Source organism: Gadus morhua, chromosome 7 (genome assembly GCF_902167405.1).
Source record: "Gadus morhua chromosome 7, gadMor3.0, whole genome shotgun sequence".
In the NCBI taxonomy this organism is placed as follows: Eukaryota; Metazoa; Chordata; class Actinopteri; order Gadiformes; family Gadidae; genus Gadus; species Gadus morhua.
The window spans coordinates 2,645,893-2,669,850 of NC_044054.1; the positions used below are offsets into that span (position 1 = coordinate 2,645,893).

General features: G+C 48.0%; 1 protein-coding gene across 6 annotated transcripts in view; it reads left to right on the plus strand.

Annotated features, from left to right (window-relative positions):
- The window catches only part of dgkza (diacylglycerol kinase, zeta a), a 92,123-nt gene that overhangs the window by 2,465 nt on the left and 65,700 nt on the right, over nucleotides 1–23,958 (plus strand). For 2 of the 6 annotated variants that reach the window (XM_030360584.1, XM_030360586.1), the window contains exons 1-5: nucleotides 9,637–9,826; nucleotides 17,822–19,002; nucleotides 20,254–20,362; nucleotides 21,866–21,961; nucleotides 23,286–23,363. In XM_030360584.1, coding sequence (XP_030216444.1) covers nucleotides 17,996–19,002; nucleotides 20,254–20,362; nucleotides 21,866–21,961; nucleotides 23,286–23,363 — 1,290 coding nt within the window. In that variant the 5' untranslated portion in view covers nucleotides 9,637–9,826; nucleotides 17,822–17,995. Of the gene's footprint in view, nucleotides 1–4,960; nucleotides 6,402–9,635; nucleotides 9,827–17,821; nucleotides 19,003–20,253; nucleotides 20,363–21,865; nucleotides 21,962–23,285; nucleotides 23,364–23,958 lie in introns of those variants that run through there. The other 4 variants (XM_030360588.1, XM_030360585.1, XM_030360587.1 and 1 more) reach the window with 4 other exon arrangements.

Here is a 23,958-nt window from a genome sequence, read left to right on the forward strand (position 1 = left end):
AGTAGAGCCACTTGCTCCTTGACCTCTCCATCGCGTTGTTTGCTATTTTCAATGGCAACAACAGCACGACTATCGTCTCCTTCTACTTCCGGCTACCCAGTGGACCGTAGCCATCGTGCTAATCTATCCACCACACATCTAGGTGGACGCACCCACTTGGAGAGGCAGATTTTCCAAACGGCTTGTAACGACGTGTCCCACTCACACCTGGTGTTGTAATGTGTCCCCTTTAGAGCAGAGCGGTTTGTCTTCATTGTGTTCTGTTCCTCCCTGGGGAACGCCTTCTAACCGATCCTGGGGTCGGTTCTAGACCGATGTGTGTCAGTCAATCCTTGGTTTTGTCCGCCTGGAAGGCAAACTCATCCTGGCCTGAGAACAGCCTGCATTGGGTTCAGTGCCCCTCCATCCACTCTCTGCTTGTTGTTCTCTTTTGCGAGATTGTTCCAGGAGTTCTGCTTTTTAATTGGTGTTTTAAAATACAAAATTGGAAGTGCTTCTTCCATCTATCCTTACTTCCCCCGCTTGCAAAGTCTTGGATCCCACTCTAGAAGGGATCCCACCCTCTGTGTGTTGAATCGTCTAGGTCTAGGTCTAGCTCTAGGTCTAGGTCTAGGTCTAGCTCTAGGTCTAGCTCTAGGTCTAGCTCTAGGTCTAGGTCTAGCTCTAGGTCTAGCTCTAGGTCTAGCTCTAGTCTCGCTCTAGATCTAGTCTAGGTCTAGGTCTAGCTCTTGCTCAGTAGCTCTAGCTCAAGGTGTAGCTCTAGTTCTAGCTCTACGTCAGCTCTAGGTGTTGCTGTAGGTCTAGCTATAGCTCTATAGCTCTAGCTCTAGGTCTAGCTCTAGATCAGTAGCTCTAGCTTTAGCTCTAGGTGTAGCTCTAGTTCTAGCTCAAGGTCAGCTCTAGCAGGTCTAGCTCTAGGTGTAGCTCTAGTTCTAGCTCTAGGTCAGCTCTAGCTGGTCTAGCTCTAGCATAGCTCTAGCTGGTCTAGCTCTAGGTGTAGCTCTAGTTCTAGCTCTAGGTCAGCTCTAGCAGGTCTAGCTCTAGGTGTAGCTCTAGTTTTAGCTCTAGGTCGGCTCTAGCTGGTCTAGCTCTAGTATAGCTCTAACCATAGCTCTCTAGCTCTACGTCTCTAGTCCAGTGTCTGATGAACAGTATGTACAGACAGTGATGACCAGGGTCACAGTGTTACCAAGGCGACGCCCATGGCGGTAGCTTTGGCCGCTAATCTTTGGCCCAGAGGGTGATCGGTCCTCAGCCATTAATCCTTTTCCCTCTGATCCCTTCAGAGCAGTGGAGGGGAGTGAACCCGTGACCCTTTGGGTTCACGGGGGTCAGACTCACCTATTGTTGGTCAGCAGGATGGTCAGAGTTCACCTGTGCTTAGCCACCCTTCTGATGCACTTATTGTGTGTTGCACGTCCTGGCACTTAATGTACACACTTATTGTATGATGTAAGTCCTAGCACTTAATGTACACACTTATTGTGTGTTTGTACATCCTAACACTTAATGTCACACTTATTGTATGTTGTACGTCCTGGCACTTAATGTACACCCGTATTGTGTGTTTGCACTTAATGTATGGACTTATTGTAGGTTGTACGTCCTGGCACTTAAAAACAGTGGAGCATGGTGTGGCTCCTACCCTAGCTATCTCTATTGCCGCCGTTCAATTTGCCGTTTCCATCTAGAATAGTCTTTCACCTCTTTAACAATGTCCATGATGTATTTCTGATTCATGTCACGCTATTTCCAACGAAAAAAAGGTCATTTCTAAGTGACCCCTGACTCATGAACGGTAGTGTCTGTCCCAGCTTATTAACAAGCGTACGGAAACGGGGGGGGGGGCTCACCTCCTAAACCCACAAGGCTGAACCAGGGCTCCAGCGTCTCTCAGGTGGACCGGACTCCAGTTATCCTCTTTACACTGAGGTACAAAAGCTCCATTTATCCAGAACGGCTGCAAGCCTTTTAACAAACATGCAGAACAACTATAAATATCTCCTCCTGCTTCTGCCTCCCACTATGCCTGTTCTACATCTCTTACTGGTTCAGGACCAGTAAGAGACCTACCCACTCACTCCAAACTCGATTCGGCAGCTTGTGGCTCCGGAGGTAGAGCGGGTCGGCGGGTAACCTGAAGGCTGCTGGTTCGATCCCCGGCTCCTCCTGGCTGAGTGTTGAGGTGCCTCTGTGCTACCCATCTTACTGGTTTAGGACCAGTCTACCCACTGGATTGACCAACACACTCCACCTCGTGTCTCGCACTAGTACGCAACACTGGCCAAAACGGAAATGAAGTTATTAATATTATTTGTTTTATATATTTTTTAACGCTGCATTATAGTCACCCTGTGGAATCATCCCTTCATAGGTAAAGCCATTAATATCAATATTATTATCAAGCTACAGATTATTTAACCTGTGAAATCATCATTCCTGTTATGTGCGAAATCAGCAATGAAATTTCCTTCATGCAGATAGGTTGAATGTGTGCATGAACGGGTGAATGTCAGGTCATATTGTAAAGTGCTTTGGGTGGCCGATGGTTCGAAGAGCGCTGTAGAAACACATTCCATTTACCATTCACAACTATTATATATCATCACGCAACGCAAAACCCTTTACCAAATCAAATCAGGAAACGGGAGTATCAATACGCACGCGCACACACATGGTGCCAAGAGCGGCTTTAACACACACACACACACACACACACACACACACACACACACACAGATGGAGACAGGAAGCTGCGTAATCTCATCCTAATTCTATTTCACCCCAGATTGGATTTGTGTGTGTAAGTGTGTGTGTGTTGGGTTGTGTGTGTGTGCGTGTGGGGTTGTGTGTGTGTGTGTGTGTGTGTGTGCGTGTGTGTGTGTGCGTTTGTGTGTGTGTGTGTGGGTGTGTGAGGGTAACACTGAGGGATGTCGATTCTCCTGACTCACTGCACAAGTTATATAACAGCGACAGCATGAGTGTGCGTTGTGTGTGGGTGGTGTAACGGCTGGTGTAACGGGTGGTGTTGGGGGTGAAGTTATTCTCTCTCTCTCTCTCTCTCCCCCCCCCCCCCCCCCCCTCTCTCTCTCTCTCTCTCTCTCTCTCTCTCTCTCTCTCTCTCTCTCTCTGTCTCTCTGTCTCTCTGTCACTCTTTCTCTCTCACACTGATATATTTACCAGAGATAATATGAATCCAGCAGCCCCCCCCTCCACCCTTCCCCCTCCCACCTGGGTCCGCTCTTTGGTATTTAGATAGAGTTCCCCCTCACATAGATTTAGGAAGCCTCCATCTGACCTTTGACCTTTAACCTCTTACTTCACTGCCCAAACGCAAGAACGATGTCCAAGCAGAAAACTTTACTCAAGTCTCCATGATTAATATTATTGTTATTGTGAGTGTGTGTGTGTATTAGTGTGCGTGTGTGTGTGTGTGTGTGTGTGTGTGTGTGTGTGTGTGTGTGTGTGTGTGTGTGTGTGTGTGTGTGTGTGTTGGTGTGTGTGGTCTGTACAGAATGCGGTTTTGTTAAACTGATCAATAAATGTGATTATTGTATCAGAAAAGGCAGGCAGGCAGGCACACACACACACACACACACACACACACACACACACACACACACACACACACACACACACACACACACACACACACACACACAAATACACACAGACACACACACACTCACAATAATATTAATCATGGAGACTTGAGTAAAGTTTTCTGCTTGGACATCGTTCTTGCGTTTGGGCAGTGAAGTAAGAGGTTAAAGGTCAAAGGTCAGATGGAGGCTTCCTAAATCTATGTGAGGGGGAACTCTATCTAAATACCAAAGAGCGGACTCAGGTGGGAGGGGGAAGGGTGGAGGGGGGGGCTGCTGGATTCATTCACAGAGTGTGGTGATGTCTAATAAAGACGATGTTTCTGGCTTGATATTTGACCATTCTAGACAGGGGGTCGCAGAATCACTCATTCAGAAACGTATTTGTATATTGCATATATGTAAATATATATAATATATATGTTTAAGATATTTCTGCTCAAAGCTACAAAAAACACAAACGTAAGTTATATAATTCATATTACATATATATATATAAATGTGTTTATATATCGCATATATATCAATATGTTAACTATATTTCAGCTCTTAGCAACAAAGAACATAAAAACGCTAGTTACATAATGTTAAAAAAGTTGGACCTTTTCCACATCACATATATAGCCCCCAAGTGGGCACATTCTTTATCGGGGGGAGATTCTACACTCTGAGGGCTAGCTCCCTGCTGGAGCAGAATGACTCAGCTGGTGAGTCACGAAGAAGAAGTCCTCCAGAAGGCCTCTCAGACTGCTCAATAACACAGGCTGCTCAGGGCTCTGAAACGCCCGCTTCAACACCCTGCTAGCCCCCCAATATTAATTAATAATATTAATAATAAAAATAATAAGTAATGTTAATTTTTTGTGATTTGTGAGATTAACCCGTACTATGCTTATAAAATATATATATATTATATATATATATATATATATATGTTTTTATTTTATGTATAATTTATATAATTTTTCACTCTTTTATCCAACAAAGAAGCATATTATGTAACTTACTCTTTATGACATTTGTATGGCGCAGGTGTGGTCATTTAGCCACCAGGGGACGGTGTGGTTGTTTAACAAACAACATTAATAATACGAATAATATTAATATATTATATAACTTATCATTATTATTATTATCATTATTTCTTTAATATATATAAATATTTTTTAAGTGTGATTTAGTAAATTAGCCTTTGCTGTACTATGCTTATAAAAAAAAAAAATGTACATAGTTGTTTATAGTTTTAGCTTTAAAAAACAACAACATATTATTCAACTTAAACTTAAACTAGTATGATCCGCTCAGCCCGGGCGTTTGGAGCGGGCACCTTCCCGGGCAGCTGACCGCGGGGTCCTGCTTGTTATGATCCTCCACTTCCTGGTTGAAGCGGCTCGGTTTCGAGCGGCGCTTTGTGCGTAAGAGTGCATGTGACGTGCGTAACAGTGCATGTGCCGTGCGTAAGAGCGCACACATAGGTCCACGCGGGGTCACGATTCGAGTTCGAACGTCTTCGGTCACCGAATATCAACTTATATACCGGAAACGGATTCGTTAATGCAAGAGACTGCCGACCGGTCACTCAAAGGACCGACCTGTCACTCAGATAACCGGACTGTCACTCAAAGAGACCCAGAATGCCCGAAGAAGAAGATTTCTGATTCACAACTTCGGACCCTTGGGTCGGGGTAGTTCGCCAAGAAGACACCGGAAGCCATCAGGGTGGAGGAGGGACCATAGACCCGCCGCCGGAAGTGGACTCACGGTGGGACTGGATTAACAAGAGACCTAATCCCCCCCAGACTCAAACACCCACTTGGGTCTGACGACCAGAGGGGGGCCAGTTTAGACTGTAGTGTGTGTGTGTGTGTGTGTGTGTGTGTGTGTGTGTGTGTGTGTGTGTGTGTGTGTGTGTGTGTGTGTGTGTGTGTCCCTCCCTCCCTCCCTCCCTATCTGTGTGTGGGTGTGGAGGTGTCCGACCGGAACTGACCTTTTTGAGGGGCGGGTCAGAAGTTACAGGGTTCATGATAAGTCTGAATATGTCTGCACTTTGAGGCCTGGTAACACAACTAGTGTGTGTGTAGATGTTCTCAGTTGTGTGTCTTCCACACCTATCGTTGTAAAGTAATGCAAACGCACAACCGCACACCCTGCTATAGTTTTGACTAATAAAAAGGTCCCATTAGATTGACCAATTAGGCGATTTCAGTGGGTTCCTGATTGGCCAGAGGGCTGAAGTCAACTCAGACAATGATGTCTCTAAGAAGAATTATGACAGATATTAAGGCCTAATTTCCTCCAGTTTAATATCTATTTGTGTTGGAATATTTTGTTGGACCCGAAAGAAGGACCAATCTGAAACACAAGTTGTTTTTTTAAATTGTTTGGAATATGTTAGATTGTTCGGAATGAGTTAAATAGTTCGGAACACGTTAGGAATGTGAGACATTAAGCTCTTTTCGTGACTCGTGACGCTTCCCAGAGACTCAAGGATCAGACAATGGACCCCAGTCCGGAACCCACTTCCGGTCCGGGGGTCTCGTTCGACACAGAGTCCGACCGCTACATTGAGCCCCTGGGCTCCCGCAGCGACGACGGGCACGAAGAAGAAGGAGGGACAAGCTCCGCCTCCACTCTGTCCGACGCCACGCCCCCCCGCTCCGACGCCACGCCCCCCCGCTCTGACAGCTCGTCCCCGGACCTGACGTCGCCCGCCTCCCTGTCCTACTACCTCTGGGACAGGAAGGACAGGCGAACGCGGTCGTTGAGGAACTTTGGAGGTCTGACGCTGTTCTCCAAGAGGTAAGCCGGTCGGTGATGCTTTCAAGTGCTCCGAAAAGTCCATTCCTGGGCCTCGGTGTTTCTTTCTCGTTCACTACAGTATTTTCAGGTCGACATACGTCCATTATTTGTTCGTAGTGTTCATTTAAGATTCTTAAATCTACTGCTAGACTAAAGAAAAATATAATAATAATAATAATAATAATAAAATATGTAACGACTGACTTTGACCACAAGATGGCGCCACCGTACCGTAAAACGGCCCCGCTGTTTGACCCGTGGATGAAGCGATACGTTTATTTGACTGATTTTCCCTTAAAAAGGCAAATGCACGTCCGAATATGTGTTTGTTTTTAAAATGTAAAACGGGATGAAAACTTACAACACGACTAATGCAGAGAACAGCCTCTCGAATCATGTTGATCTAGGCTCAGGTTGGTTTGTAATTTTAATCCAATGTACACACACACACACACACACACACACACACACACACACACACACACACACACACACACACACACACACACACACACACACACACACACACACACACACACACACACACACACACACACACACACACACACACACACACAATCCCTGAATAGAGACACGGAAATGCCAGGAGCTATGCAAACTTTGTCTTTGCTTTTAGAGATAACTCTTGTGTGTATCTGTGTGTGTGTCTCTCTCTATCTGTGTCTGTGTGTGTCTTTTATTTTGTGTTTGTGTGTGTCTCTATCTGTGTCTGTGTGTGTCTTTTATTTTGTGTATGTGTGTGTCTCTCTATCTGTGTCTGTGTTTCTTTTATTTTGTGTGTGTGTGTCGCTCCCTAACCCTGGGTATCAGCAGGGGTTCACATCGCTGTGTACCAAGGTTATAAACCGTGTGTGTGTTCAGTTGTGCATTCAGTTGTGTGTGTCTGTGTGCGTGTTCAGTTGTGTGTCTGTGTTTGGTTGCGTGTGCCTTCTGTTGTGCACTCAGTTGTACACTCAGTTGTGTGTGTGTGTGCGTTTGGTTGTGTGCGTGTTCAGTTATGCTGTACGGCGGTGAGGTCGTCTGCTGTCAGCCACAGAGCAGACGACCTGTTCTGTTGATTCTGTCTCTTTACTGGAGCTGTGGTGACCCTGGGGTCTATAAATACACCAGGGAGGGGCTGGGGGTCGCACTGGAACTGGTTTCACACTGGATCTCCTTAGGGAAACACTAAACGCCGTACGTTTACATGCACAGCTTAATCAGATTGAGGCCATAGTTCGACTATGCTCCTCAATCGCTGCAATGGTCCGAGTATACATGGAGGTGAGAAAATCGACTTATTGACCGAAGCATTTAATGCCCCGGTACGCTAGATGGCGCTGTGCCCATTTCTACTGGTGGTAGTAGAGCCACCGGCTGACCTCTTAACGTCACCAGCAACAACAAACTCAGGCGGCATTCGAGAAAGAATTGGCGCAGAGCGTTCTTTTCCCTCCCTGCTTCTCTCATCTACCTAGCCACACATTCTTGGTAAATTATTTGGGAAAGAACAGCTGATACAGCGGTAATAAGTTGTACTTTTAAATCAATGCATCTGCAAACACCGTACAGCCAACACATATTTTGCCGATAACTTTTAGGATTGATGAGTATTTGATCGTGAGAAAACATTGTTTTACTGCGTGTGAGTGTTAAAAATAATTAATGAATGCGGGTGCGCGTGTGTGTATGTGTAAAAGAATTAATGAATGCGGGCGCGCGTGTTTGCGTCCATCTGTTTAAACACATGCAAACTAAACACGTAACGCATAATACAATCCATGGCAATGTATATTAACGGGTGGACACATGCATATTAGGAACACAAGCCGATAATGATAAGAAACTATGTTTATAATGTATTGCGTTTATCATTAAATAGAACCACAGTTACCGCATATATGTGTGTTAAGTTTTCAGTATTTCTGAAGTTGTGGAAGAAAAGTTTGAAATTCATGTGCATCTGTCTCATCGGAGACTGCAGACGCGCTGTCAAAATATCAACTCGTCAGATTCGAATGCGCTCATGGCTCTTAAAGGAGATTAAGAGTCATTTAGCCGCCGGTAAAATAGCGACAACGCCATAGAAGCGCCCACAAAGCTACTTGCACTTGGCGCTTCTCACTTGCGTTTTAGACCGTTAAAATAGGGCCCCTTGCATGCCTTTGTAATCCGTGGGAAGTGTGTGTTCCCGATGTCTTCGTATGACTGGCAGGAAGTCAGGAAGTGCAGTTCTATCTCTAGTTGGTTGTGTGTGCAGTGGGAGCTCTGTCTGTCTGTCTGTCTCTGTCTCTGTCTCTGTCTCTCTCTCTCTCTGACCCCTCTCTCTCTCTGACCCCTCTCTCTCTCTGACCCCTCTCTCGCTAACCACACCCCCTATGTTGCCCTCTCTCCCCCCTCTGTGTGTGTGTGTGTGTGTGTGTGTGTGTGTGTGTGTGTCTATATTGTGTTTACATCCCAGTTAAGCCATGCGGACTGATGTCTGTCCGTTGTGTGAACGCAGCAGTCAAGAACATCAGCCGACCTTTGACTCTGAACCACAGGATGAAACCGTGACGACTGAAGCGCTCCGTTTCCTGGTAGCTCGGCGAACTCACAATATGAGAACTGTGCGACGCACACATGCATTTGTCTGACGCAATTTAGCGAGGATGCACTATTCTGTTGTGTGACTCGTTCAATGTCCTGTCCATTTTTAATTGGTGTGTGTGTGTGTGTGTGTGTGTGTGTGTGTGTGTGTGTGTGTGTGTGTGTGTGTGTGTGTGTGTGTGTGTGTGTGTGTGTGTGTGTGTGTGTGTGTGTGTGTGTGTGTGTGTGTGGGTGGGTGTGTTTGCTTCTTTAATTTTCGATAGTAAATGGATTGGCAAAGTGGCACACCCCTCTTCTTTTACAACCCGCTTTCTAAATGGTGTGTGTGTGTACAGCCCTTCCACAATGCAATATGGTGATGCTTTCTTTCTATCTATCTATCTATCTCCCTCTCTGGCCTACTGGTCTGTCCGTCAGTTTCTCTCTCGCTCTCCCGTATAACACACCCCCTATGTCGCTCACCCTCCCCTCTCTCCCTCTCTTTCCGTGCTCTCTCTCTTCCCTCTCTATCTCAAACCACGCCCCCCTCTCTCTCTCTCTCTGTCTCTCTATTTCCGTGCTTTCTCTACTCCCCACTCTCTAACCATCTCCCCTCTCTCTCTATATCCGCGCTCTCTCTCTCTAACCACACCCCCTATGTCGATCTCTCTCTCTCTTTCTGTGCTCTCTCTCTGTCTCTCTTTTCGTGGTCTCTCTCTCCTCCCCTCTCTCTCTCTCTTCCTCCCTCTCTGATGTTTTTCTCTCCCCTGCCAGTGTAGTGTTTGACGTTTTGAGCGAGTGTAACCGTGGTGCTAGAGGAACTAAACACGCTACGTTACTGCTGGGGTCCTGCTAGTGTGAGTATGTTCAGAGTGGAGCTGTGTGTGTGTGTGTGTGTGTGTGTGTGTGTGTGTGTGTGTGTGTGTGTGTGTGTGTGTGTGTGTGTGTGTGTGTGTGTGTGTGTGTGTGTGTGTGTGTGTGTGTTCTGAGTAGTTCAGAGCTGAATATGTACTGAGTTGTGTTGTGTTTAGTGGGAGTATGTTCAGAGGTGTGTTGTGTTGTGTGTGTTCTGAGTAGTGTGTGTGTCTGTATGTGTGCTCTGAGTAGTTCAGAGTTGTGTGTTTGTGTCTGTGTGTGTGTGTTCTGAGTAGTTCCGAGTTGTGTGAGTGTCTGTGTGTGTGTTCAGAGTTGTGTGTGTGTATGTGTGTGTCTGTGTGTGTGTTCTGAGTAGTTCAGAGTTTTGTGTTTGTGTGTGTGTGTTCTGAGTACAGTAGTTCAGAGTTGTGTTGTGTTGTGCACTGACTTGGTTGTGTCGGAGCTGTTTGAGTGTGTTTCTGTGAGTTGCAAAGACTAACACACACGCATTCACACACATATAAACATCCATCCTATACCTATTACTATATAAGTAGTCATCGATATAGACATGGCAGTAGTTCCATCGACGCAGTGCTGTTTGAGCTGACCAGGGAATCGTGAGCAGAAACGGTACAACAGTGTATTTATTGTGTGTGGTACGTCCTGGCACTTAATGCACACACTTATTGTATGTTGTACGTCCTGGCACTTAATGTACACACTTATTGTATGTTGTACGTCCTGGCACTTAAAAACATACTTAGCATCGTGTAGCATCGAACCATATCTCTCTGTGTTGTACACGGGGAATGGGTTAACCTAGTGATGGTTAGTGCTTGGCATTTGGTTCTATGAACATCCTCACTGTACCCACACAGATATGTTGTTGTTGATCCTTCTTTTGACAAATGGACTTATTGTAAGTCGCTTTAAGTAAAAGTGTCTGCTGAATGCCCTGAATGTTAACGTTAGTGTGTGAAGGATTCTTCAGATACCTCTCAGTCTGTCTAGGTGTCCGTACGCCTGCCCGGTCCCTGGGTGTTTGAGGCCTCTGCTGTGTTCAGCAGCCCAGTAGAGGAGCTCTGATAGAGGGGAGAGGAGAGAGGAGAGGGGAGAGGGGAGAGAGAGGAGAGAGGAGAGGGGGGTGAGGGGAGGGGGGAGAGGGGAGGGGAGAGGGGAGAGGAGAGAGGGAGGTGTGATCCTGCTTACCCAGAGTGTCTGCTGGGGTCTGGATGTCATCTAAACACTGTGTGTGTGTGTGTGTGTGTGTGTGTGTGTGTGTGTGTGTGTGTGTGTGTGTGTGTGTGTGTGTGTGTGTGTGTGTGTGTGTGTGTGTGTGTGTGTGTGTGTGTGTGTGTGAACCACCCTGTCATCATAACATGATGTTGAGACACTGGTTATTAATAGTCCCACCACCCGACTCTGAGTAACACAACCGGAGAGTAACACAACCGGAGAGTAACACAACCGGAGAGTAACACAACCGGAGAGTAACACAACCAGAGAGTAACACAACCAGAGAGTAACACAACCAGAGTAACACAACCGGAGAGTAACACAACCAGAGTATCACAACCAGAGTAACCCAACCGGAGAGTAACACAACCAGAGAGTAACACAACCAGAGAGTATCCAACTAGAGTAACACAACAAGAGAGTAACCCAACCAGAGAGTATCTTTGTCTCGTGGCCCTGCAGTCTCCGGTGAGGGTATCACCGATGCTTTGTTTTTTATTTTTTTGTACCTGAAGGAACTATGTTTTTTATTTCCCTACGGGAGTTTTGTACTTTTGTTAATGCGTAATAATAATAAAGAAAATCCATAAATAAAATAAATATATATGTTATTTTAATTTTTTTGGTACATTGGTAGTCAAGGCAGGGCCTTATAGTTGTTAACTTTAACCACACCTTAACTACTCAGACCTACTCAGACATACTCAGGCCTACTCAGACCTTCTCAGACCTACTCAGGCCTACTCAGGCCTACTCAGACCTACTCAGGCCTACTCAGACCTACTCAGACCTACTCAGACCTACTCAGGCCTACTCAGACCTATAGATGTGTACACTCCCAGTGGACTGGAGCCTGACCTCCCAGTAGATCCAGTGGACTGGAACCTGACCTCCCAGTAGCCAATCAGAACCTGAGCTCTCTGAGGGGACAGCCAATCAGAACACTGCAGCTGAGCTCTCTGAGGGGACAGCCAATCAGAACACTGCAGCTGAGCTCTCTGAAGGGACAGCCAATCAGAACAGTTCAGAAACCTGCTCTTCTATTGGCAGTAGATGGTATATGGGCGCCGTTTATACCGCGCTTTTCTAATCAGTGGCCACTCAAAGTGCTTTATTTTTTATTATTGCCTAACATTCACCCATTCATACACATTAGTCACCCATTCACACAGGGCGACAGCCAGCTCGTCAGGAGCAGTCAGGGGGAGGCGTCTCGCTCAGGACACATCCACACTCAGCTAGGAGGAGCCGGGGATCCAACCAGCGACCTCCAGGTTACCAGCCACCCATATGTGTTGCACACGGGGAATGGGTTGACCTAGTGATGGTTGTGCTTGGCCCTTGGTTCTATGAACATCCTTACTGTACCCACAGAGATATATTGTTGTTTCTCTTCCTTCGGACAAACTGACTTACTGTAAGTCGCTCTGGATAAAAGCGTTATTTGGGACTCAGGAATGGGAACCAGAGAGTGATGTCGTGCCACCCTTTGGTAGTAGAGACCATCTCCAGAATGTTGATCCTGCCGCTCGATGGACCAGGGCAGGGCAGTGTTGCTGCTCTCTGCACTCAGGTTGACTAAACATTAACCAAACCCCAGTCAGAAATAGCCCTACTTAAAGAGCAGAATGGCAGACTGCTAGTTAACAAACAGCTTCATTTCCATGCACTCTTAAATGTACATCTACATCTCTGGGCGCTAAGCAGACCCTCTTACCCAGAGCGACTTACAATAAAGAAAGAAAGAGAAACAACACTGTATCTCTGTGGGTACAGTGTTGATAGAACCAAGTGCCAAGCACTAACCATCACTAGGTTAACCCATTCCCCGTACACAACAAAGATAGCTAGGGTATGATGCTGTTAAGAGTTGACCCCGAGAGTTAACAGTAGATAGTTTAACGTCTAATCCAGGTTAGTTTGTCTGTGATATAACACGTTGTTAATGTTCACTAGTCAGATCAGAATCAGAATCAGAAATGCTTTATTGATCCCCGGGGGGAAATTGTTGTTCCAGGTGCTCCATACAATATAAATATAAATACCCTACAAGCTAAATAAATAAATTAATAAAAAAATAAAATAAAAGTAAGAAGTGGACATCTCTTAGTGGGTTATATTTACAATTCAATATTTACATTGCAAATAGCAATGAAAATTAAGAGTGAAAGAATAAAATAATATTTAGATATTATAGATATTTGCACCAAGAGCCCATCAAAGGCGAGCTGCAGAAAGGAAGGCTTCTGAGCTGAAGGTTAACATGAGGTGCATGCGTGTGTGTCCCTCTGCTATCTCGTTTAACATCAAACTGTGTTTTTAGCTCAAAGCCGACCACAGCTTGTTACGTTTCCTCATGCAGAGGCTGTGGTCTGCTCTGTCGTCGTTATCTTGGTTTGACTGGATCTAGTGATCTGGTCTGGTTCTTAAGGTGCGAACTCATTGTATGTTGTATGTCCTGGCACTTCATGTACGCACTCATTGTATGGTGTATGTCCTGGCACTTCATGTACGCACTCATTGTATGTTGTATGTCCTGGCACTTCATGTACGCACTCATTGTATGTTTGTACGTCCTGGCACTTAGAAATAGTAGTTCACATTGTGTAACGTCTTATCCTAGCTATCTTTGTTGATGGTTAAAGCAGTGATAAACATTAGCTAGCAGTTAATTAACAGACAACTAATAGTCAAGTAATAATTTCTTAATGGTGCTGTTTACTAAGTTAATGGTGTTCACGTTAACTAATGTATTACTTTACACATCATTTGATAGGGTTTGCTACCCCTAATGCTAATGCTAGATGCTAACACTTATTACTGCAGTCACCCACGTTAATAATGGCTTACTAACGTAGCCTTGTCTTGACTGGTACCATGTACATGCCCCTCCCCTCATGGTCCATCCACTCGTTGAAGGGTCGTACTACATCATAGTCCCAGCCTCCAGCGTCATGGCTGCTTTCTCCATGGTCCGATACGTCCCCAGATTGCAGTCCAATCCTTGCACCTTCAGAACTGGAGGTGCACCTTCAGTTCTAAAGGTGCGGGTGGTGAATCTACAGGAACTGGTTCCATCGCCCATGGCTCCGAAGGGACCCAGATCCCAGAGGGGTAATACCTGATAGTCTAGTTGGTGTGATAGTCAAGTGTGGAAAAAGAAACGAGAGAAGTGACGCCAAATCTGCAATACATTTACATTCAGGGCGTTGAATGTAAATGTATCGGATGAACCTTTCATCCAAAGTGACTCACAATGATTCATGAACACATTCAACCATTCAGACACACATTCAGCCATTCATACACACATTTACACACACATTCACCCATCCATCCACACATTCATGCACGCATTCACTCACCGACGGCGGAGTCAGCCCCCAGGGCGACAGCCAGCTGGTTAGGAGCAGTCAGGGTGAGGCGTCTCGCTCAGGGACACTTCCACACTGAGCTAGGAGGAGCCGGGGATCCAACCAGCGACCTCCAGGTTACCAGTCAGCCTGCTCCACCTCCACGTATGTTGGTGTGTTCAATAGTGTGATGATAGTGATCTACAACCTGACACGCCTAACCTTCAATAGTGTGATAATAGTTAGGGATGAATAATGGAGGGGGGTTGTGTGTTGCTGTGTTGTCATCACTGCAGACTGCATGTTGTTTCCATCGTGTCTGTGTTTTGTAGACATCTCAAATGTTATGAGAGCAAAATAGAGTAAAAGAGAGTAAAAATGTTCAGAGTTGGAACGAGCCCAGTTTACAAGAAGACTGTTTGTTTAATGATGGCTCTGGTGCTAATAAGCTAACTGTTGTCAGCTGGTGTCGGGGTCGGTAGCGACGTGTTGATCGGTCGGTCTCTGCACAACCAGAAGACTATGGTTGGTATTTGCTGATCTGCGATCCTCTGGCCTGATGTTTAAGAGTAGACCTCTAGGGAGGGAGGAGAACTGTGTGAACCGAACAGAAAAGCTCACATCCAACCCTGGAGTTGGAGGTCGTATCACAGGGCGAGAGTCGAATTTGAACAGACTGTGGTTGGAATGTTAATCCAATTTGACGTTTAATCTAAGTGTGAGAGAAGCTCTTGTGAGGTCATAATCACAGAACTTCTTAATTTAGTTTTTGGCTGAGAGTTTGAAGAGAGGAGGGGTATTTTGTGATGCTTTTTTTGAAGCTTGAACACTGGCTAAAGATGAGCGTCATGGGTGATGGTGTGTCCACACACACGCACACGCACACACACACACACACACACACACACACACGTGTGTGTGTATACAGCCATCATGTTACACACACACACACACACACGTGTGTGTATACAGCCATCATGTTTACACACACACACACACACACACACACACACACACACACACACACACACACACACACACACACACACACACACACACACACACACACGTGTGTGTGTGTGTATACAGCCATCATGTATAGCTCGTGAGGGCTAGTGTTGTGTGGGCGGAACAGAGGCATGCAAATACATTCTCTCGGTCTGTCTGTCTCTCTGTCTCTGCTCATTCTCTCTCTCTGTCTCTGTCTCTCGCTCCCCCTCTGTCTCTGTCTCTTGCTCCCCCTCTCTCTCGCTCTCTCCTGTTATGGTGGGGATAAATGCACTGGGAGCCTGTTACATAACCAATATAAACAAACACACGCACAGAGAGACAGGATCTCTTCAGCGGTATTGAAGTGTTAATTCTGTTCTTTGATATGTGAGAGAGAGAGAGAGAGAGAGAGATTTGCATTCCTCTGTTCCACCCACACAGAGCTATACATCATGTTTGTTGATCCATATATATTATGTGTATACCTAAACAAAGTGTGTGTGTGTGCGTGCATGCGTCCATATACACATTGTGTGTGTTTGCATACGTGTGAACGCTAGTGTGTGTGAGAGAGAGATCTGAATATGGTTGAGGAGCACCATGAGTGGCTCATCTTCTCCAGAGACTTCAGCTCATTGTCTCCACGCGGTGGTTTGAAGTCTAGACGTCACCATGGCTCTTTGTTCAGCCCTCGGTGACGCTGGTCCTCAGAAACCAAGACGCTGTGTTTGGACCGTAGCTCGTAGAGGATCCAAGACGCTGTGTTTGGACCGTAGCTCGTAGAGGATCACAGACGCTGTGTTTGGACCGTAGCTCCTAGAGGAGCATGTAGCTTGTACCGTAGCTCGTAGAGTAGCTCGTAGAGGATCCAAGACGCTGTGTTTGGACCGTAGCTCGTAGCGGGAGCGTAGCTCGTAGCGTACGTCATAGCGGGGCGTAGCTTGTAGCGTAGCTTGTAGCGTAGCCTGTAGCGTAGGTCATAGCGGGAGTGTAGCTCGTACCGTAGCTCGTAGCATAGCTCGTAGAGGATCCAAGACGCTGTGTTTGGACCGTAGCTCGTAGTGGGAGTGTAGCTCGTAGCGGGAGTGTAGCTCGTAGTGTAGGTCATAGCGGGGCGTAGCTTGTAGCGTAGCACGTAGCGTAGCTCGTAGTGTAGGTCATAGCGGGAGTGTAGCTCGTACCGTAGCTCGTAGAGGATCCAAGACGCTGTGTTTGGACCATAGCTCGTAGTGTAGCTTGTGGAGCAGCATATAGCTCGTAGCAGGAGCGTAGATCGTACTGTAGCTCCTGCCTTAGCTTGTAGCATAGCTCATAGAGATGCATGTAGCTTTTAGAGGATCGCGTAGCTCGTAGCGTAGAACGTAGAGTAGCTCGTAGAGGAGTATGTAGCTCGTAGCGGGAGTGTAGCTCGTAGCGTAGGTCATAGCTCGTAGCGTAGGTCATAGTGGGAGCGTAGCTCGTAGCATAGCTCGTACCGTAGGTCATAGCGGGAGCGTAGCTCGTACCGTAGCTCGTAGCATAGCTCTTCCCTTAGGTCATAGCGGGAGCGTAGCTCGTACCATAGCTCGTAGTGTAGCTCGTACCGTAGGTCATAGCGGGAGCGTAGCTTGTACTGTAGGTCATAGCGGGAGCGTAGCTCGTACCGTAGCTCGTAGCGTAGCTCCAACCGCACATTGTAGCGTAGGTCATAGCGGGAGCGTAGCTCGTAGCGTAGCTCGCTGAGCATCCAATACGCTGTGTTTGTAGCGAAGCTCGTAGGGTAGCACTTAGCATAGCTCGTATCGTAGCCAGCAGCATAGTATAGGACATGAGGTGACAGGGTGATGACATGAGGTGATGACAGGGGGAAGACATGAGGAGACAGGGTGATGACAGGGTGAAGACATGAGGTGATGACAGGGTGAGGACATGAGGTGATGAGATGAGATGACAGGGTGAGGACATGAGGTGATGACTGGGTGAAGACATGAGGTGACAGGGTGAGGACAGGGTGATGACATGTGGTGATGATAGGACATGAGGTGATGACATGAGGTGACAGGGTGAGGACATGAGGTGACAGGGTGATGACATGAGGTGATGACATGAGCTAAGGAACAGTCTCTTGTGTTTAAAAAACTGTTCCATCGATTCCTAAAGGTCGCCCAATCACAGCACTGCAACTACAGGCTGCACCCAATCACAGCACTGCAACTACAGGCTGCACCCAATCACAGCACTGCAACTACAGGCTGCACCCAATCACAGCACTGCAACTACAGGCTGCACCCAATCACAGCCCTGCACATGTTCAATAAACCCTACAGCTACAGCGTTAATAAAGGACACTCACTCAGCTCCGCCGTGATCCTCCTTAACCACTTCAGTGAAGTCCTCGCCGTCTTGGTAACCGTGGTAACATGCATTCCATTACAGGGGTCCGGGCGCACTGGGAGGGTTTCACTGAGGAGGGCCGACCAATCAGGGCCTTAGCCTCCCCCCTCCCCTCAGACCTCCCCCTGTGTGTGACTGCCCCTGTCCAGGGGAGGAGCCGTCGCTTCAGGACCCCCCCAGTGGGCCCCAGGGCTTCATGTCTCTCCCCTGCTCCAGATGAGCGCCCCCCCACACCGCGCAATGGACGCCTTCTTCCGCCGGCACTTCCGCTGCCACCAGAAGCGCCCGACCAGCCCGGCCCTCCCGGCCAGCAAGGCCCGCCGGCTCTCCAGCGCCGGGCTGCCCTCGGCCGCGCTGGCCCAGCGCCGGCGCTCCTCGGCGGGGCAGCCGCCCGTACTCCAGCCCCACGCCCGGCCGTTGGCCTCCAGGCGGATGAGCGCGGGCCTGCTGGCGGCTAGCCGACGCCCGCAGGCCGGGCCGAGCCTGGGGCTGGAGTACATGCGGGAGGCCAGCGCCGAGGGGGCGGACTGGGGAGAGGAGCGGGAGGAGGCGGACGGGGGCAGGGCCGGATGGGAGTTGGAGGAACGGGAGCGGGGGGGCGTCAGAGGGCGGGGGAGGGCGGGGCGGCGGCGGCGGTCCAGCTCGGTCACGGTGTTCTGCGCCCGCCGGAGGTTCGCGGTCCGACGCCGGTCCACGCCCAAACTCAGGTCCATTAAGCCACACCTCCTCGGACCCTCCATGCTATTGGCCAGCCTGGTGCAGATGGGAGGGGGCGGGGCCAGCCCTCAGGGCGGGGGGAGCGACGGCGACGCCTCGCTGTCGTCCTGCTCCGGGTCCGAGGACGGAGACGAAGGGGAGGAGGGGAGGGAGGGGCAGGAGGACCATCGGACAGACTCACAGCCCCGCGATCCGTCAGGAATACGGCCCCCTCGCTCCCGCCCCCCCCTCTTCCAGGGCGTGGGCGTGGACCATCTCAAGCCCCGCCCCTTGCTCCGCCCCCCCCGCTGCCTGCGGCGGAACTCCTCCCACCTGCTCCCCGGTGACGCCCCCTACGGCCGCTACCACCGCCGGCGGTCTGCCCAGGCCGGCCTCCCCCTCCACGCGGGGCTGATGAGACCGCACGGTTACCGCGGCGACGGGAGTCTGGGAGAGGGGAGGGGCCGGCACACCCTGGAGCCCACGCACTACGACCCCAGCCTAGACACATGGGAGGCCTTCCTGACGTACGTGAGAGGGGGGGCGGGAGGCCGGGGGGGGGGGGGGGGGGGTTCTCAGGTTAGATGTGTGTGTTTGTGTGCACGTTTCTCTACGTGTGTGTGTGTGGTTCTCACGGTAGATGTGTGTGTGTTTGTGTGTGTGTGCGTAGGGAGAGGAGGCAGACACACACACACACACACACACATGCACACATGCACACACACACTCTCCCAGCAGTGTGTGTGTGTGTGTCTGTGTGTATGAGTGAGCCTGCATATGTGTGTGTGCGCCTGTGTGTGTGTGTGTGTATGTGCGCGCTCTGGCGTTGCCGTGTAAACCGGGCTTTAGCACTGGACTCAACTTTGAGATGAACTGTGAGCTTCTGAACGGGGCTTTGGTCGTTACCGTGGCGACCAAACTAACAGGAAGCTGGTCTAACCTGTCTGGTATCTGAGTTGATGTTGTGTAGCGTCTTACCCTAGCTATCTGTGTAGTATACAGTGAATGGGTTAACCTAGTGATGGTCAGTGCTTGGCCCTTGGTTCTATGAACATCCTTACTGTACCCACAGAGATATGTCGTTGTTTCTCTTTCTTCTGACAAACGGACTTATATGCAAGGGGCTTTGGATAAAAGCGTCTGTAAACGCCCTGAATGTTGATGACAATGTAAATGTGAGTGACTCATTTTCATTGTTAATTCACACCGCACAAAGAGAATCCGACACTGGAACGTGTATATCAGTTGATCTCCTCGAGGTAAACGCAACTGTACTAAGATTATTAAACGTTCGGCTCTGTTTTTGATATTATCATATATCTATACTTTACATGTATCACGATGTGTTGTGAAAATCAAAGGTCGCACAGGGAATTTGATAATTCTTTATCATTATATATACATACTTTACAATGTACCACATTTTAAGATGATTGAAAAGATTCTGTGCTTAGGTATTCTATATTGTATATCTGTACTTAAATTGTAATCATTAGCTATTATTATCTATCTATACAATGAACCACTTTGCGGTGTAAACATGAGGTCAAAGGTCACACAGTGGGTTAAGTCACTTCAGAAGGTCACCGACCTTGTCTTGTTTCCTGATCATTCACTGCCACACCTCTCTGTCTCTCTCTGTCTGTCTCTCTCTCTCTGTCTGTCTGTCTGTCTGTCTGTCTGTCTGTGTCTCTCTCTCTCCGTCTCTGTCTCTCCCTCCCTCTCTCTTTCCCTCTCCCTCTCCCTCTCCCTCTCCCTCTCTCTCTCTCTCTCTCTAGGAAAGCCATCTCTAAGTCGGGCCTCCACCACCTCCCCTACCAGCTGAGCAGCTCCTCTCTGAACCGCGCCGACCCAGACCGACCAATCAGCAGCTCCGTGGACTGGGGGGTGAGTACAACCCTCACCCTGTCACCCTGACCTCACCCTGTCACCCGACCGACCAATCAGCAGCTCGTTGGACTGGGGCGTTAGTTCAACTGAACTCAACTTTATTGGTATACATTTACATTCAGAGTGTTTAACAGACGCCCGTAGCGTCTTACCCTAGCTATCTGTGTTGTACACGGGGAATAGGTTAACCTAGTGATGGTTAGTGCTTGGCCCTTGGTTCTATGAACATCCTCACTGTACCCACAGAGATATATTGTTGTTTCTCTTTCTAAAGAATAATGTACTTATTGTAAGACGCTCTGGATCAAAGCGTCGGCTAAACGCCCTGATTGTAAATGTAAGTGCACACAAAAGACTGGCGCTAATTGAATGACCTCAAAACACCTGCGTCGGTACGACCTCCCGGCGCTCAGGGAGGAAGTGAGGTCACTGAGGGCGTGGGAGCGGTTTCCTGTACGGCGGGGGAGGTGTCCGCCTCAGAGCGGCTGGCGCCTCCACGGCGGGGCTGTGAGTCATCGCTCCGCTCAGAGTAAAGCAGCGATGGAAACGATGGGAGGGGATGAGAACATGAGCGATCGCCGTGGAAACCGCTTTGTCGGAGCGAGGTTTGAGTGTGGTGGCGATGCGGGCGGTCTCCGATTGGCCGCGTTCTCAGTGGAAGGACGTTGTGATTCAGTAGATTGACAGCTGGTCTGTTGAGCAGAATTCACCCTCTCATTGGTCCTGGTTTGTCGTCTGTCTTCACCTCTACAAAGATGATGAGATGCAGCCTCTAGATTTACATTGGCCTTGAGCAGCAAGTGTGTACATGCAAGTGGCAGGATGTACAAACGTACAACTACATGGATGGATATACTGTTGATTATAACAATATATCGTCACTGGTGGTTCTGTTAGAGATGTTAAGGTGATTATAACGATATATCGTCACTGGTGGTTCTGTTAGAGATGTTAAGGTGATTATAACGATATATCGTCACTGGTGGTTCTGTTAGAGATGTTAAGGTGATTATAACGATATATCGTCACTGGTGGTTCTGTTAAAGATGATAAGGAGTCAGATGTTATATTTTAACGTTGTTGTTGAATGATTAACGAGTCCACACTTATATACTAAAGTTACGAGAATCGTTGTCTCCTCATGTCCTCACCCTCTCACCTCTTATCCTCACGCTCTCACCTCATGTCCTCACCTTCACCCTGTCACCTCATGTCCTCACCTTCACCCTGTCACCTCATGTCCTCACCTTCACCCTGTCACCTCATGTCCTGTGTGTGTCTGTGTGTAAGAGGTCGCTGTGTACAGGGACACTGTCCTCACCCAGTCACCCTGTCCTCACCCTGTCACCCTGTCCTCACCCTGTCACCCTGTGTGTGTGTGTGTGTGTGTGTGTGTGTGTGTGTGTGTGTGTGTGTGTGTGTGTGTGTGTGTGTGTGTGTGTGTGTGTGTGTGTGTGTGTGTGTGTGTGTGTGTGTGTGTGTGTGTGTGTGTGTGTGTAGGAGGCGGCGGTGTACGGGGACCATGTCTGGTTTGAGACCCACGTCTCGGGGGACTACTGCTACGTTGGCGAGCAGCACTGCATCGCCAAGACCCTGGTGAGCCGCCATCTTGTCCCCACGAGGGACCCCCGTCTCTTCTTCTGTTGTCGACATTATGATGCTCGTACTCATGACCGGTAGGGCAGAAACTACTGGCGTATGACCACACCCACAATTTAGATATATTTTGTATGTATATTTTGAGCTACATTTAAAACATATTAACTAAACCAATTGTGAGTAAGAATTTAAAATAAACTAATAGCCTTATGTTACTGCACGCTTTTGAAGTGCCATCCGCAACACTCGTCATATGATGTCGGGCTAATTAGAATAGCCTGTGTGCAATGGAAACACCAACTCTGCAAAGTCAAACACTTCAAAGGACAAATTCGACATTATAGGGAAGTTATTTCTTCCATAATTTATTTTAACAATCCAACAACAATTTGACAACAGGCTTAGCGAGTGCATTGCAAACACTTGAAAAGTAGAAATACAAGTCATCAATCAAGCAGACCTTAGATTTGGAACTTGGCCCGACGATGTGTGTAAATCTCTCAATAACAACACTTTTGAAATCAGATATTTCTCAATAACAGCTGTATAAATCAGGTATGAAATCAGGTATACAATTTTAATACCTGCTGAAATAAATAATTGAAAAGGCTTCAATGCCAAAAGATACAGGCGGAGTAATTCAATTTTAAACAGAAGCAGTCCTAGAATTTGACCATGGGGCAAACGTTGAGCTCCCCTGCCCCACATTGCATGACTCTTAAACTCAACTAGAATCGCCACCATCAATTTGATATCAACAGACCAAAAATAGTCGGAAAGCCTACAGAATATATAGATAGTTAATGTGACAATCACATTATTAAAAATAAACTTGCAATGATTTACTGAGGAACTATTTTTTTGGGAGCATGCTTTTGCAGGGAGTTCGCCGCCCCACCTGCCCGTATGGACGGCGCGCGCCTCCTCATGACTAGTCATCATCAATATTAAGTCCACTCAGTTTGAAACTTGAAAAAAGAGTGTGTTTGACGATGCAGCACTGCCCCCTAGTGGACAGTGTGGGCATTGCTTTAAAACAGCAGAAAAGACAGGACAGTTGTAGGTTCAAAAATAAAGAAATGAAAATCCTATGACTACTTAAAGCCCATTTAAAACAGATGAGGTGTGCATCCACCTTAAGCGTAGCACAGATGTAACTAATAGATTTAGGAGTCTTTGTTGTGCCTGTCTCAACCCCAACTCTCTCTCTCCACCTCCTCAACCTCCTCATTCTTCTTCTTCTTCTTCCTCTTCCTCTTCCTCTTCCTCTTCTTCTCCTCCTCCTCCTCCTCCTCCTCCTCCTCCTCCTCCTCTCCTGCAGCAGAAGTCGGTGAGTCGAAGGAAGTGTGCGGCCTGCAGGATCGTGGTGCACACCATCTGCATGGAGCAGCTGGAGAAGGTAGGTCCTCCTCCTCCACCCACTCGTCCTCCTCCATCTCTTCTCCCATTCCTCCTCCACCTTCCTCTCTTCCTCCTCCATCTCCTCCCTTTCTTCCTCCTCCTCCCACTCCTCCTCTTCCTCCTCCACCACCCACTCCTCTTCTATCCACTCCTCCTTCTCCTCCTCCTCCTCCTCCTCCTCCTCTTTCTCCTCCACCCACTCCTCCGTCAGCGAGCTCCATCAGAGCAGTAGACGTTTAGCCCACGGTGGAGCAGGGAACTTGTTAACCTAGTGATGGGCATTATGAACATCCTCACTGTACCCACAGAGATATATTGTTGTTTCTCTTTCTAAAGACTAATGGACTTAATGTAAGACTCTCTGGATCAAAGAGTCCTGAATGATAATGTTAATGTCAGGCTTGGCCTGTAGGAGAAGTCTAATCAGGCATAAGGTGTGAGGTACGACTCGTAAGGGCGCACTCACACTAGGCCATCTGTACCGTGCCCAAGCCCGTTTCACACCTGTACCGTGCTCCAGTCCAGATCGTTTGGCTGGTGTGAGCACGCCAACCGTACTCAAGTCCAGTTCAAATCTGTGGCCTGAGCACTCT